Source organism: Pristiophorus japonicus, chromosome 5 (assembly GCF_044704955.1).
Source record: "Pristiophorus japonicus isolate sPriJap1 chromosome 5, sPriJap1.hap1, whole genome shotgun sequence".
Lineage (NCBI taxonomy): Eukaryota > Metazoa > Chordata > Chondrichthyes > Pristiophoridae > Pristiophorus > Pristiophorus japonicus.
Genome location: NC_091981.1, coordinates 130,561,606 through 130,576,292, shown reverse-complemented (window position 1 = coordinate 130,576,292; position 14,687 = coordinate 130,561,606). Strand labels below are relative to the sequence as shown.

Here is a 14,687-nt window from a genome sequence, read left to right as displayed (position 1 = left end):
CTAATTAAATAATATCTCATAAGCAAAATGCTTATAGAAATAACAGGCACCTGCTCTCTCTCAGGATTCAGTGTGAATATCTGAAGCTTGTTATTCTACCTCATTCAAAGATTCACATGCTCATTATTTTATCCATCAGACTCATAAAAACTAAGCGTGGAATATTAAAGCATCAGGGGCAATTTTTTGATACCTGTCTGTGTGCTGAGGAGATTTTCTTTATTCTGATGTTTGAAACCCTTGATATAATGGGCCTGATATTTCCGGGGAGTTCGTGGGGCAGTGTGGCAGCATATCTAAAACCCGGAAAACACAGGGACATGGAAATCCTGCTGATATTAACGGCAGGCTCTCATTAATATTTTATGCTTCAGTTTCCCAACTGCAGTGTGGGAGCCTGATTTGAATATGATCTGAAGTGTCACACCTCTCCAAGATGGGACACAGGCACACCTTGCAACCGCCGTAAAAATGATGGCAGGCACACATACAGTGGGTTGGAGTCGTGTTCCCCGATTTAACATTTTTAACCCCTCTTCTGTCACCCTTCGTGGGTGGGGGTTAATATCGAGCCCTGTATCTCCAAGATGATACTGGAATCAATTTGTGATTCTTCCTCACAATAGTCCACAACTGTTTTCAATAAATTGCCCTGGCACCACGCTGAACTTATTTTTAAGAAAAAAAAACAAGTTAAATAGATAAGGTATAAATGTATTTCAAAATATTAGTGAATTAATTACAAGCAAATTACAAAAATCTCACTGTATTTGGACAGCAAGCAGAACTCTGGAAATGTTTGAAAATTCAGACACATAACCTTGCACTTCATCCATTTGAAACACATGTCAAAAAATTGTGGAACTCATTGCTGCCCGTTCAGACCTCTCCAAATCCTTCTGGCATAAACCAGTAGGTGTGGTATAACTGCACCCTCATTGATGGTGTGCCTTTACATGTTAACAAGTGTGAATACCGACATCACTCTGTAACTCACCTGGACTTCCCATAATGTCACATTTATTTGTACTTTCTTATGGTTCCACAAGGTGATCTCACTTTCCTGATGATAATAGATGGAATGCTCTGATTAAAATTTCTCCTTACCTCCCATGTCTGAGATAGTCGGCAGACAGCGGCACTGTTGAGACCCATGATTATGGCAAAGAAAGAGTTAAGGTTCCGCAATGCCCTGCAACTAGGAATTAGAAGATGGTTTCAAGTTAGACTGATGAGTTTGATGTGTAATAAAAAGCTTAGTGTTATACACAAGAACTGGCACATATTGAAATACTGTAAACTGCTCATTGAATAAGGACCTGCCATCTGCTTCCTGTTGTCACACACAACTGGCAAGTTAAAATGGGACTTTGCTTTAGGGAGTTAGTACTTACACATTTTTTCATATCCTTCCTTTTCTTTCTTAACCATTACAAAATAACTTTAAAAATACAATATAGGTTCTTCATGTGATGAGTAAAAAATGCTATTGCTTGTTCATGCGGGATCCTTGATCATTTTGGATCAGGTATACAATATGTGGTGCTGCTATTCTCAATTATTTTAATAAACCTACTGTTCAACTTTATCTCTATGTTACATCCCAAGGTTCAGGTCATATACAGTTCTGATCTGCAGTTACCTCACATAGTTACATCATTTATTTTTCAGTACATAATAATCATAACTTACACCACTATCAATACCTTAATCCAATAAAGGCTTCTTATGCCTCATTTGATGTTATTATCTAACAACGTATTATATAAATAGACAAAAATGCACTAATTGTAGCAAAGTATTGAGAGAAAAATAGTGAGAAAAAGAGTTTCAGTTCACAGCTAAGAGCAACTAAAACTGCCAAGTCTAATCTGTTAACATTTGGTACATTATAAAAACACTGTTACTTGCATGTGAAAGTTAAAAGTAATATAAATATCCGGCATCAATAATAAGCACCATAACTAGGCACACAAACAGAACCAGCCAGTTCTGGACTGCTGAGGACCTTCTTCCCCAGGCTAATTCTGCACAGTTTAGACCAGGCCAAGAAAATTGTGCGGGGTGTAAATGACCTGCTGCCACCTGTTTTCCATCCAGCGGGAAAAAGACCCCAAGAACATAAAGCTTTAAATCCACTCTCCTTCCCTGTCCCGCTTCTGCTGTCTTGTTTTGGGCTTGGTAAGCGGTTGAAGTGCCAGTTGCAGCTGAGGCCTAACCTCCTTTTGCTGTTCTGTCGCATCAGGGTTGAAGTGATATTTTTTCGTGCTGTGTCTCATTGTATTTATTTTTACTGATAGGTCATAGTTCCTAATACAGTCATAGACCACACTGCTTAGAATTGGTATTCTTTTGACAGCCCAACTGCCCTTATTTCTTCAGCCCACATCATTCACTTTCATTGACCTCTGATGACTTATCTGTATTTAAAATATATTCAGTGTCATACACATTATCCTTCCACACTAAATGTCATGCAGTTTACTCTATCCTAAAATAGGATTACAATTATAGATAGCAGCCAATCTTCAAAATTCCCATTGTTAATCTAATCTGATCTGTCTGGAACAACAGGGCACATTGTGTTAAGGAAACATTGGGGATAATTTTAACCCTCCAGGATGGGTGGGAGAGGGACGGTGGGGAGTGAAATTTCAAAATTGGGAAACCCAACCCCAACCAGCCTCTTAAGCATCCACTTCCTGTTTTAACGAAGGTGGGTTGGGGGCGGATGACTAACCTGCTGTCCAGAGGCAGGTCCATCATATAAATATTTTAATAAGGTTATGTGCCACAAATTTTAGCAGACTTTTAGATTTAACGCCTGTGGGCCGGGTTTCCCAGGGCTCGGGAAACGTGGCAGCTGAAGGGAGGCAACAACTGCCAGATCCAGCAGGTGGGTGCCTTTCCAGCACTACTTGTGGGCCAGGAGTTGCAGGAGTGGTCCCCCCAGCCCCCCAAGTTAACCTGCTTCCTTCTCCGTGATAGTCTAACCTCGCCCCTCCCCCAGCCCATGATCTCCCCAAGGCCTCCGGTCTTCTCCTCCCAATCTCTGAGATCCGCCTCCTGATATTCAATTTCCACCTCCCGACCTTCCATCCCCCCCTGCCCTCCCCACGAGCTCCAATCTCCTAAAGGCAATGATCCCCGTGCACGGTGCACGGCTCCTTTAAGGGGCTGTGTGACCCATTCAGAGTTTAACATTGCAAAAGCCAGTTCCGGGCAGTGTGGGACTGGCAGAGAGCTGCGCGGCCATGTGACTTATAGGGATTATTGCCCTAAGGCCTTTCTTATCTTTTCCCCCCCCCACCCCTGCCTACGTTCCCCCCCCACCCCCCCCCCCCCCCCCGCCACCCTGGCCTTTCCGATCTCTCCCTTCCTTCCCTCCCCCACCTTTCATTCCTCAGCTGTAGCCTGGTGCCACAGACCTTCCCGCAGGCCAATCTCTCAATTTGGCTGGCTGCCGGACAGGAAACGGGAGACAAAAAAATTCTAATTTGGCAGGACCTCTGGGTTACCTGCATTTCTAGGTTTCCCGGCTGCTCCAACCCCGCTCGTTCTCAGCCTCCCTGTAAATATCGGGGCCTTTGTTTTCATTCAGAAACAAGAGAGTCAATGAAAGAGATACTGTTTCTTTAATACTGAATTTAAACAAAAATTCTCTCACAAAGCTGGAGTACAATGATGTGAAGCACAAACACTACTGCGGGGCTTTGTGCTTAATTGAGAAATATTTACAGTTCTATTTTTATGGTGATAAATTCTGCTCGTGTAAATGACCCTTTGACTGAAAGCAACCAATTAAAGTGTTGTAGAACAGCAGAAGCCAAATAATTTTACTACTGCTCCATCAAAATTAATCAACATTTAAGCCCTTGGACCTACTGCATGGTGCTCTTTCCTTTGCACCTTTGAGAAAATGTTTGTTATGTTGGATCACAATAAAAGCATCTTTTCTGGAAATTTCCAATATTCTAGCATTAGGTAATTATAATAATAATAATAAATGTTATTTATATAGTGCCTTTAAGGTAGTAAAACGTCCCAAGTCACTTCACAACAATGTTACAGACAAACACATACATTTGACACCGAGCAACAGAAGAAATTAAGGCAGATGATCAAAAGCTTGTTTAAAGAGATAGGTCTTAACGAGCGTCTTAAAGGAGGAAAGAGAGGTAGAGAGGTGTAGAGGTTTAGGGAGGGAGTTCCAGAGCTTAGGGCCCAGGCAGCTGAAGGCACATCTACCTATGGTTGAGCAGTTAAAATGAGGGATGTTGAAGAGGGCAGAATTTGAGGAGCGCAGACATCTTGTGGGATTGTGAGGCTGAAAAAAATTACAGAGATAGGGAGGGGCTAGTCCATGGAGTGATTTGTCAATAAGGATGAGAATTTTGAAATCAAGGTGTTGTTTAAGTGGGAGCCAATGTAGGTCAGAAAGCACAGGGGTGATGGGTGATTTATAAAGGAGCAAGCCTCTTGTTTTTTTTTAAACAGGTTTCTCAGAGTAAATGAAAAAAATCTGAGGGAGTAAGCAATTTAATTTCCCTGTAGAGTGGTAATTCACACCAGTGAAATATAAAACAATAATCTATTCATGTAATGAATTATCACTGGAGTATAATGTTCAAATAATAAATCAAATGTTCCCTAGCATCCCAGGACTCACTTCCATTCATAATATAAACAGAATTGCTCTCCGATGGTCACGTGTTCCAAATGTTCTTTCACTTGTGTTAAAGAGACTCACTCAGATCATTCCTCCAAGGGCTAATGAACTTGGCCTATGGTTGAAAGAAGAGTCTTGTCTTCAGTATAACTCTTAAGGTTCAACGTATTAGAAAGAACATTGATTAAATTTGCTGTACTGTAGTTTTCTACTTTTTTCTGTTATTTTGTTTAGGTAACGGGTACTGGTGATGTCATTGGTGAAGCTGGCTTGGAGGAGTGACCATCCAGCAGGAGGAAGGAGCTGAATCATCAATGTAGACATTACTGATTAACATAATGACCCCTAGCTATTATCTGTTCAGCTGTGTGTAAGTTAGTTACACTTCCTCGTCCCATAGGGCTCAATATCCCGCTTTAGACAGGTGCCCTAATTAGGTCATCAAGCAGCACTCACTCTTTTAGGCAAATAGAAAGATAATTATGTTCAAGTATAGCTTCCTTATTTTTCACCTGTATTTTTAAAAATGGTTCTGTATGGCTCCCTCTAACAAAAAAAGGGCAGTTGAAAAGTGGCTGGAGTGTTCCCCAGATTAGGGGGCACTTGATTTAATGTTTATTTGTCTCCCCCAAAAGAGTTGTATGGCTCCCTCTTCATTGTACAAAGTATCATAAATCTTTAAAGTCACCATTTTCTTTTTAAAGTTTGTTTGCAAACACAACAATGAATGATTTAAATTATACTGAAATGAATGGTTAGGTCGATTGTGTGTGATGTGATGGTAATTGTGATGAAAATGGTGATCAGTTCTTGCTCTCCAGTCAAAGAAAGGCTTTGCCAAACACAGACCTCAAGGACAGTGTTCCTTTGAGCACTGCAGATGTGTCCTGAAAACACTAGGCCCTTGAAATGACTCTTGTTTTCAAATCCCTCCATGGCCTATTAGTACAGGCTGACATTGTCACTTACTGAGCAGCAACCTTTATGAACTTTTTGACAAGCTGCACACGTTTGGACAGCTGGCTGCAGAGGAGGACTTCAGTAGCGACCCATAGTTGAACCTCATTGCACCGCTGCAGCAGAAAGTCAAGGTTGGCTGTGGTGTTCCCTCTGCGGAAAGTGTAATAAATCAGTTCCTGCTGCAAAGGAGACACAAACAAACGAAAGTCAGTGTACATCTGTTATCAATGTATATACTTATGGAAAGCAAATACCTGTTATTTAATTTAAGTATCATCTGCATGTTCACTCTCCTTTAACCCAGATGTTTCATTTTTTTCTGTGCAATACTTTATTGGTTGCAATACAATGTCACACATTACATTTATAGTATACAGTTTATAATATATTTAGGTATCAGCAGTGGTTCAGTAGTAGGAACGCCACCTGAGGAGTGGTACTTGAATCCACAACTTTTTGACTCAGAGACTTGAGCACAAAATCTAGATTGACAATTTAGTGCAGTGCTCAGATGTGCTGCACTGTCGGAGGTGCCGCTTTTGTCACAGGAAAGCAGCTGGTTGGTTGGTGAATATTTCTCTTTTTTCTAAATTTGGGCATTGGTTTAAAGTAAGAGCCGAGATTAAAAAGTAAACATAAGACAATTGATATTTCAAAACAAAAACCTAATAAATTAAATAAAATATAATGGGAGAGCAGGCGATGTGCTGCAGCTGTTGCATGTGAGAGTTGGTGGACACTATTGAGGTTCACAGCGACTACATCTGCAGCAAATGTTGGCGATTCGAAGAATTTCGGCTCAGAGTTGATGAGTTAGAGTCTGAGCTTCAGACACTGCAATACATCAGTGAGGGAGAGAGTTACCTGGATGCTGTGTTCCAGGAGGCAGTCACACCCTTAAATCAAATTTGGTCTGTGGTCAGGGACAGGTGGGTGTGACTATGAGCGAGGCAAGTATGAGGACCCAGGAGGTAGCGATGGAGGAACCTCAGCCCTTGCTCTTGTCCAACAGGTACGATATTCTTGCTCCCTGTGTGACGAGTGCAAGTGTTATATATGCAAATTTGTATATACCCTGTACAGTCACCAGAGGGCTCATCCCCTGGAGTCCCAAGGGATCCCATAATCCCTTGGGAGCACAGGTACTTAAGGAGGTTGGAGAGGTACTCTGGAGCCCTGCAATAAAAGACTAAGGTCACACTTTACTTTGCGCTTACAGTATCCAGTCAGACTCTTTCTTCATACATAACAACTGGTGACGAGATGCAGATAACGAACACAATGATGCAGAGAACAGTGGGCATCCTGGAGAAATTCTCGGAGGGAGATGATTGGGAAATCTTCATGGAGCGACTCGACCAATACTTCATGGCCAACGGGCTGGAAGGAGAAGCGAATGCTGTCAAACGAAGGGCGATTCTCCTCACTGTGGGGCACCAACATATGGCCTCATGAAAAATCGGCTTGCTCCAGTGAAACCCACAGAAAGATCATATGATGATTGGTGCACACTGGTCCGGGAGCATCTAAACCCGAAGGAAAGCGTTCTGATGGCGAGGTACCGGTTCTACACCTACAAAAGGTCTGAAGGCCAGGAAGTGGCGAGTTATGTCGCCCAGCTAAGATGTCTTGCAGGACATTGCGAATTTGAAGGACATTTGGAGAACATGTTGAAAGACCTTTTCATATTTGGCATTGGCCATGAAACGATGCTTCACAAACTTTTGACTGTAGAGACACCAACCTTGAGTAACGCCATAGCGATAGCCCAGGCTTCATTGCCACCAGTGACAATACGAAGCAAATCTCTCAGCACACGAGTGCTGCTACCAGTACTGTGAACAAAGTGATGTTGTTTTCAAATCGCAATGTACAGGGCGGGCCCAACATGCTTCCAGCTGCTCGTCCGCAGATGTCTCAGAGTCCACCATCAAGGGTGATGAATACAAGGCCATTAACACCTTGTTGGCGCTGCGGGGGTGATCATCATTTTCATTCATGCCGCTTCAAAGGGTACATTTGCAAGGGCTGTGGAATGATGGGACATCTCCAACATATGTGCAGGCGAGCTGCTAATCCTGTTAATCCTGCAAACCACCATGTTGCAGAGGAGGACAGATCCACGGTGGATCACAATGAACCAGAGCCTCAGACCTAGGAGGCAGAGGTATATGGGGTGCATACATTTACAACTAAGCGTCCACCGATAATGCTGAAGCTTGAACTAAATGGACTCACAGTGTCAATGGAATTGGACACGGGCGCGAGCCAGTCCATTATGAGCAAAAAGACTTTTGAAAAACTGTGGTGCAGCAAGGCCTCAAGGCAATTCTTGACTCCAATTCATACAAAACTGAGAACTTACACAAAGGAACTGATTCCCATAATCGGCAGTGCTATTGTAAAAATCTCCTACGATGGGGCGGTGCACAAGTTACCACTCTGGGTGGTAGCGGGCGATGGTCCCACGCTGCTCGGCAGGAACTGGCTGGGAAAGATACGCTGGAACTGGGACGAAGTCCAAGCGGTCTCGTCTGCTGACGACACTTCGTGTGCCCAGGTCTTAAACAAGTTCCCTTCGCTGTTCGAACCAGGCAGCTGGAAGTTCCAAGGAGCAAAAGTGCAGATCCACCTAATTCCAGGGGCGCGACCCATCCATCACAAGACGAGAACAGTACCGCACATGATGAGAGAAAGGGTAGAGATCGAGCTAGACCACCTGCAGCGAGAGGGCATCATTTCACCAATCGAATTCAAAGAGTGGGCCAGTCTGATCGTTCCTGTCCTCAAGGAAGATGGCACCGTCAGAATCTGTGGTGAATACAAAGTAACTATCAATCGTTTCTCCCTGCAGGACCAATACCCACTACCAAAGGCCGACGACCTTTCTGCTACGCTGGCGGGAGGAAAGACGTTCACGAAGCTGGACATGACCTCAGCCTACATGACGCAGGAGCTGGAAGAATCATTGAAGGCCCTCACCTGCATCAACACGCACAAAGGTCTCTTCATTTATAACATATGTCCGTTTGGAATTCGATCAGCGGCAGCGATATTCCAGAGGAACATGGAAAGTTTATTGAAGTCGGTTCCGCTCACCGTGGTCTTCCAGGAAGACATCTTGGTTACAGGTCGGGACATAAGCGAGCATCTGCAGAACCTGGAGGAGGTTCTTAGTCGACTCAACCACATGGGGCTCAGGTTAAAACGCTCGAAGTGTGTTTTCCTGGCGCCTGAAGTAGAGTTCCTGAGGAGAAGAATCGCGGCGGACGGCATCAGGCCCACCGGTTCAAATATGGAGGCAATCGAGAACGCACAGAGTCCACAGAACGTGACGGAGCTGTGGTCGTTTCTAGGACTCCTGAACTATTTTGGTAACTTCTTACCGTGCCTCAGCACACTGTTGGAACCACTGCATGCCTTACTGCGTAAAGGAGACGAATGGATATGGGGCAAAAACCAAGAAAATGCTTTTCTAAAAGCTAGAAAATTGTTATGCTCAAACAAATTGCTTAGGTTATATGATCCATGTAAGCGTTTGGTACTAGCATGTGATGCGTCGTCGTATGGCGTCGGGTGTGTATAGCAACAAGATAATTTTGGGAAATTGCAACCGGTTGCTTATGCATCCAGGAGTCTATCTAAGGCTGGGAGAGCCTACAGCATGATTGAAAAAGAAGCGTTAGTGTGTATCTATGGGGTAAAAAAAATGCATCAATACCTGTTTGGGCTAAAATTTGAATTGGAAACTGACCATAAGCCACTGATATTCCTATTTACTAAGGGGATAAATACTAATACATTGGCCCGAATCCAGAGATGGGCGCTCACGTTGTTCACATACAACTATGCCATCCGCCACAAGCCAGGCACAGAAAACTGTGCCGATGCTCTCAGCAGGCTGCCATTGCCCACCACGGGGGTAGAAATGGCACAGCCTGCAGATTTAGTCATGGCTATCGAAGCATTTGAGAGTGAACAATCACCCGTCACAGCCCGACAGATTAGAACTTGGATGAGCCAGGAGCCCTTACTGTCCCAAATCAAAAGCTGTGCGCTTCACGGGAGCTAGTCCAGTGTCCCAGTGGAAATGCAGGAAGAGATAAAGCTGTTCCAGCGGCGCAAAGATGAAATGTCTATACAGGCAGACTGCCTTCTGTGGGGAAATCGGGTAGTGGTTCCCAAGAAGGACAGAGACACCTTCATCAGTGACCTCCACAGTACCCACCCAGGCATCGTAATGATGAAAGCGATAGCCAGATCCCAGGTGTGGTGGCCCGGTATCGATGTGGACTTAGAGTCCTGCATGCACCGATGTAACACATGCTCGCAGTTAAGTAATGCACCCAGGGAGTCGCCACTAAGTTTATGGTCTTGGCCCTCCAAACCATGGCATAGGGTACACGTCGACTATGCAGGCCCATTCTTGGATAAAATGTTCCTTGTGGTTGTAGATGCATACTCCAAATGGATTGAATGTGAGATAATGTCGGCAAGCACGTTCGCTGCCACCACTGAAAGCCTGAGGGCCATGTTTGCCACGCACGGGCCACCCGATGTCTTGGTGAGTGACAACGTGCCATGTTTTACCAGTGCCGAGTTCAAAGAATTCATGACCCGCAACAGGATCAAACATGTCACATCTGCCCTGTTTAAACCAGCATCCAATGGTCAGGCAGAGAGAGCAGTGCAAACCATCAAGCAGGGCTTGAAGAGGGAAACGGAAGACTCACTGCAGACTCGCCTATCCTGAATCCTGCTTAGCTACCGCATGATAGCGCAGATGTGTCACGCGAGATTGAATGCAATGATCCTGTATTTGTATTGAATTATGGACAAGATCCCAAGTGGCTTCCCGGCATTGTTGTGGCCAAAGAGGGGAGCAGGGTGTTTCGGGTCAAACTTTCAAATGGACTCATTCACCGGAAACACTTGGACCAAATCAAACTCAGATTCACGGACTATCCTGAGCAACCCACTTTGGACCCTACCTTGTTTGACCCCCCAACATACATACCAGTGACAACCGGCACCGCGGTTGATCACGAAGCAGAACCCATCATCCACAGCAGCCCAGCAGGACTCAACACACCAGGCAGCCCAGCAAAGCCAGCTGCACAGAAGCCCAGCGAGGACCCAACAGATGATTCACCTGCACCAGCATTTGCCCCGAGACGATCAACGAGTGCAAGAAGGGCCCCAGATCGACTCACCTTGTAAATAGGTACACTGTTGATTTTGGGGGGGGGGGGGGGGAGAGTTGTTATATACGTAAACTTGTATATACCCTGTACAGCCACCAGAGGGCTCATCCCCTGAAGTCCCAAGGGATCCCATAACCCCTTGGGAGCAAAGGTACTTAAGGAGGCCTCACAGGTTGGAGAGGCACTCTGGAGACCTGCAATAAAAGACTACGGTCACACTTTACTATGAGCTCACAGTATCCAGTCAGACTCTTTCTTCATACATTACAGCAAGGACTGCAGGGAGGATGAGCAAACTGACCACAGAACCTTGCTACAGGGGGTCACTTAAGTGGGAGGAGTAAAAAGTAGTCGGGGACAGTATAGTTAGGGGGATAGATACTGTTCTCTGCAGCCGAGAACGTGAGTGCCAAAGGCTGTGTTGCCTGCCTGGTGCCAGGGTTAAGGACATCTCCTCTGGACTGGAGAGGAACTTGAGTGGGAGGGGGAAGATTCAGTTGTCATGGTCCACGTAGGTATCAATAAAAAAGGTAGAAATAAGAAAAAGGTTCTGCTGAGGGAGTATGAGCAGTTAGAGGCTAAATTAAAAAGCAGAACCACGAAGGTAATAATTTCTGGATTACTACCCGAGCCACAAGCAAATTTTCATTGGATAAATAAGATCAGAGAGATGAACGCTTGACTGAAAGACTGGTGTGGGAGAAGTGGGTTTTGGTTCGTGGGACACTGACACCAGTACTGGGGTAAGAGGGAGCTGTTCTGTTGGGCTTCACTTGAACCGTGCTGGGACTAGTGTCCTGGCAAATTGAATAACTAGGGTTATAGAGAGGGCTTTAAACTAAATAGTTGGGGTGGGGGGATGGCGGGGAGGGTTCAGGTGAGCGGTAATTTAAAAAATCAAAGAGAAAGGAGAAGGCAATAGAGCAGGGTAGCGATTGGGGAAATGATAACCATAGCGTGACAGGAAGGGCCAGATTGTATAAAAATTAGAATGAATCAGAAAATGGGGTCAAAGCAGGGAAAAATAGTAAAAAAACAAAGTTAAAAGCTCTTCATCTGAATGCACGCAGCATTCGTAACAAGATAGATGAGTTGATATAAATGGGTATGATCTGATAGCCATTACACAGACTTGGTTGCAAGGTGACCAAAGCTGGGAACTGAATATTCAGGGGTATTTGACAATTCGGAAGGATAGACAGAAAGGAAAAGGAGATGGGGTTGCTCTTTATAAAGGATGAGATCAGTGCAGTAGTGAGAAATGATATTGGCTCAGAAGATCAAGATGCAGAATCAGTTTGGTGGAGATAAGAAATAATAAGGGGAAGAAGTCACTGGTAGGTGTAGTCTTTAGGCCCCCTAACAGTAGTTACACTGTTGGACAGAGTATAAATCAAGAAATAATGGAGGCTTGTAAAAAAGGCACGGTAATAATCATGGGAGATTTTAATTTTCATTTGATTGGACAAATTAAATTGACAAGGTAGCCTTGAGGAAGAGTTCATTAAGTGTATCTGGGATGGGACAGGATTAATAAATGACCTCATAGTAAAGGATCCTCTAGGAAAGAGTGATCATAGCATTGTTGAATTTCAAATTCAGTTGGAGGGTGAGAAAGTTGGGTCTCAAATCAGTGTCCTGATCTTAAATAAAGGCAATTACAAAGGTATGAAGGCAGAGTTGACTAAAGTGGACTGGGAAAATAGTTTGGTAAGACGGCTGATAAGCAGTGGCAGACATTTAAGAGATATTTCATAACTCTCAACAAAAATATATACCAGTGAGAAGGAAAAATTTTTAAGAGAAAGGAGAACCATCCGTGGCTAACTAAGGAAGTAAAGGATGGTATTAAATTGAAAACAAAGGCATACAATGTTGCCAAGATTAGTGGGAGGTCAGAGGATTGGGAATTTTTTTTAAACCAACAAAGAACGACTTAAAAAATAATAAAGAGATAGAAGATGGATTATGAGAGTAAACTAGCAAGAAATATAAAAACAAATAGAAAGAGCTTCTACATTTATATGAAAAGAAGGAGTAGCTAAAGTAAACATTGGTCCCTTAGAGGATGAGACTGGGGAATTAATAATGGGAAACAGGGAAATGGCAGAGACTTTGAACAAATATTTTGTATCACTCTTCATGGTAGACGACACTAAAAACATCCCAATAATAGATAATCAAAGGTTATAGGAAGCAGGGATCATAAAACAATCATGATTACTAAAGAAAAAGTACTTCATAAAATAATCCCCTGGACCTGATGGCCTGCATCCTAGGGTCTTAAAAGAAGTGGCTGCAGAGATAGTGGATGCATTGGTTGCAATCTTCCAAAATTCCCTGGATCTGGAGAGGTCCCAGCGGATTGGAAAACCGCAAATGTAATGCCCTTATTTAAAAAAGGAAGGAGACAGAAAGCAGGAAACTATCGGCCAGTTAGCCGAACATCTGTCGTTGGCAAAATACTGGAGTCCATTATTAAGTAAGTAGTAGCAAAACATTTGGAAAATCATAATGTAGTCAAGTAGAGTTGACATGGTTTTATGAAAGGGAAATTGTGTTTGACAAATTTGCTGGAGTTCTTTGAGGATGCAATGAACAGGGTGGATAAGAGGGAACCAAAGGATGTGGTGTATTTGGATTTCCAGAAGGCATTCGATAAGGTGCCACCTAAAAGGTTACTGCACAAGATAAGAGCTCACGGGGTTGGGGGTGATATATTAGCATGGATAGAGGATTGGCTAACGAACAGAAAACAGAGAGTTGGGATAAATGGGTAATTTCCGGTTGGCAAACGGTAACTAGTAGGATGCCACAGGGATCGGTGCCACCTGAAACTTAGCTGTGCCTCTCTGGGTGCATTGCTTAACTGCGAGCATGTATTATATCTGTGAACGCAGGACTCTAAGTCTGCATCGATACCGGGTCACCACAAGTGGGATCTGGCTATCGCTTTCATCATTACGGTGCCTGGGTAGGTACTGTGGAGGTCATTGATGAAGGTATCTCTGCCCTTCTTGGGGACCACTACTCGATTGCCCCACAGAAGGCAGTCTGCCTGTATAGACATTCATCTTTGCGCCGCTGAAACGGCTTTATTTCTTCCTGCATTTTCGCTGAGACACTGGACCAGCTCCTGTGAAGCACACAGCTTTTGACTAGAGATAATAAGGGGTTCTGACTTGTCTAGGTTTTGATCTGCCGGGCAGTGATGGGTGATTGCTCACTCTCAAATGCTTCCATAACCATGGCTAGATCTGTGGGTTGCGCCATTTCCACCCCCGTAGTGGGTAATGGCAGCCTACCGATAGCATCGGCGCAGTTTTCTGTGCCTGGCCTGTGGCGGATGATATAGTTGTATGCGGACAACGTGAGCGGCCATCTCTGGATGCGGGCCGATGCGTTGGTATTTATCCCTTTATTCTCGGAGAACAGGGATATAAGTGGCTTATGGTCAGTTTCCAATTCGAATTTTAGCTCACAGGTATTGATGCATTTTTTTTACCCTATAGACACACGCTAACGCTTCTTTCTCAATCATGCTGTAGGCTCTCTCAGCCACTCCTGGATGTATAAGCAACCGGTTGCAGTTTCCTGAAATCATTAGCTTGTTGCAAAACACACTCGACGCCATATGACGACGCATTATATGCTCGTACCAAACGCTTACTTGGATCATACAACACAAGCAATTTGTTTGAGTATAACAATTTTCTCGCTTTTACAAAGGCATTTTCTTGGCTTTTTCCCCAAACCCATTCATCCCCTTTTCATAGTAAGACATGCAGTGGTTCTAACAGTGTGCTGAGACCTGGTAAGAAGTTACCAAAATAGTTCAGGAGTCCCAGAAATGA

General features: G+C 44.0%; 1 protein-coding gene across 1 annotated transcript in view; it reads right to left on the bottom strand.

Annotated features, from left to right (window-relative positions):
* rapgef5a (Rap guanine nucleotide exchange factor (GEF) 5a) overlaps positions 1 to 14,687 on the bottom strand; it is a 101,846-nt gene that overhangs the window by 15,943 nt on the left and 71,216 nt on the right. The window contains exons 10-11 of the mRNA XM_070879957.1: positions 5,639 to 5,808; positions 1,108 to 1,198 (exon numbers count right to left, since the gene is read on the bottom strand). Coding sequence (XP_070736058.1) covers positions 1,108 to 1,198; positions 5,639 to 5,808 — 261 coding nt within the window. The remainder of the gene's footprint in view (positions 1 to 1,107; positions 1,199 to 5,638; positions 5,809 to 14,687) is intronic.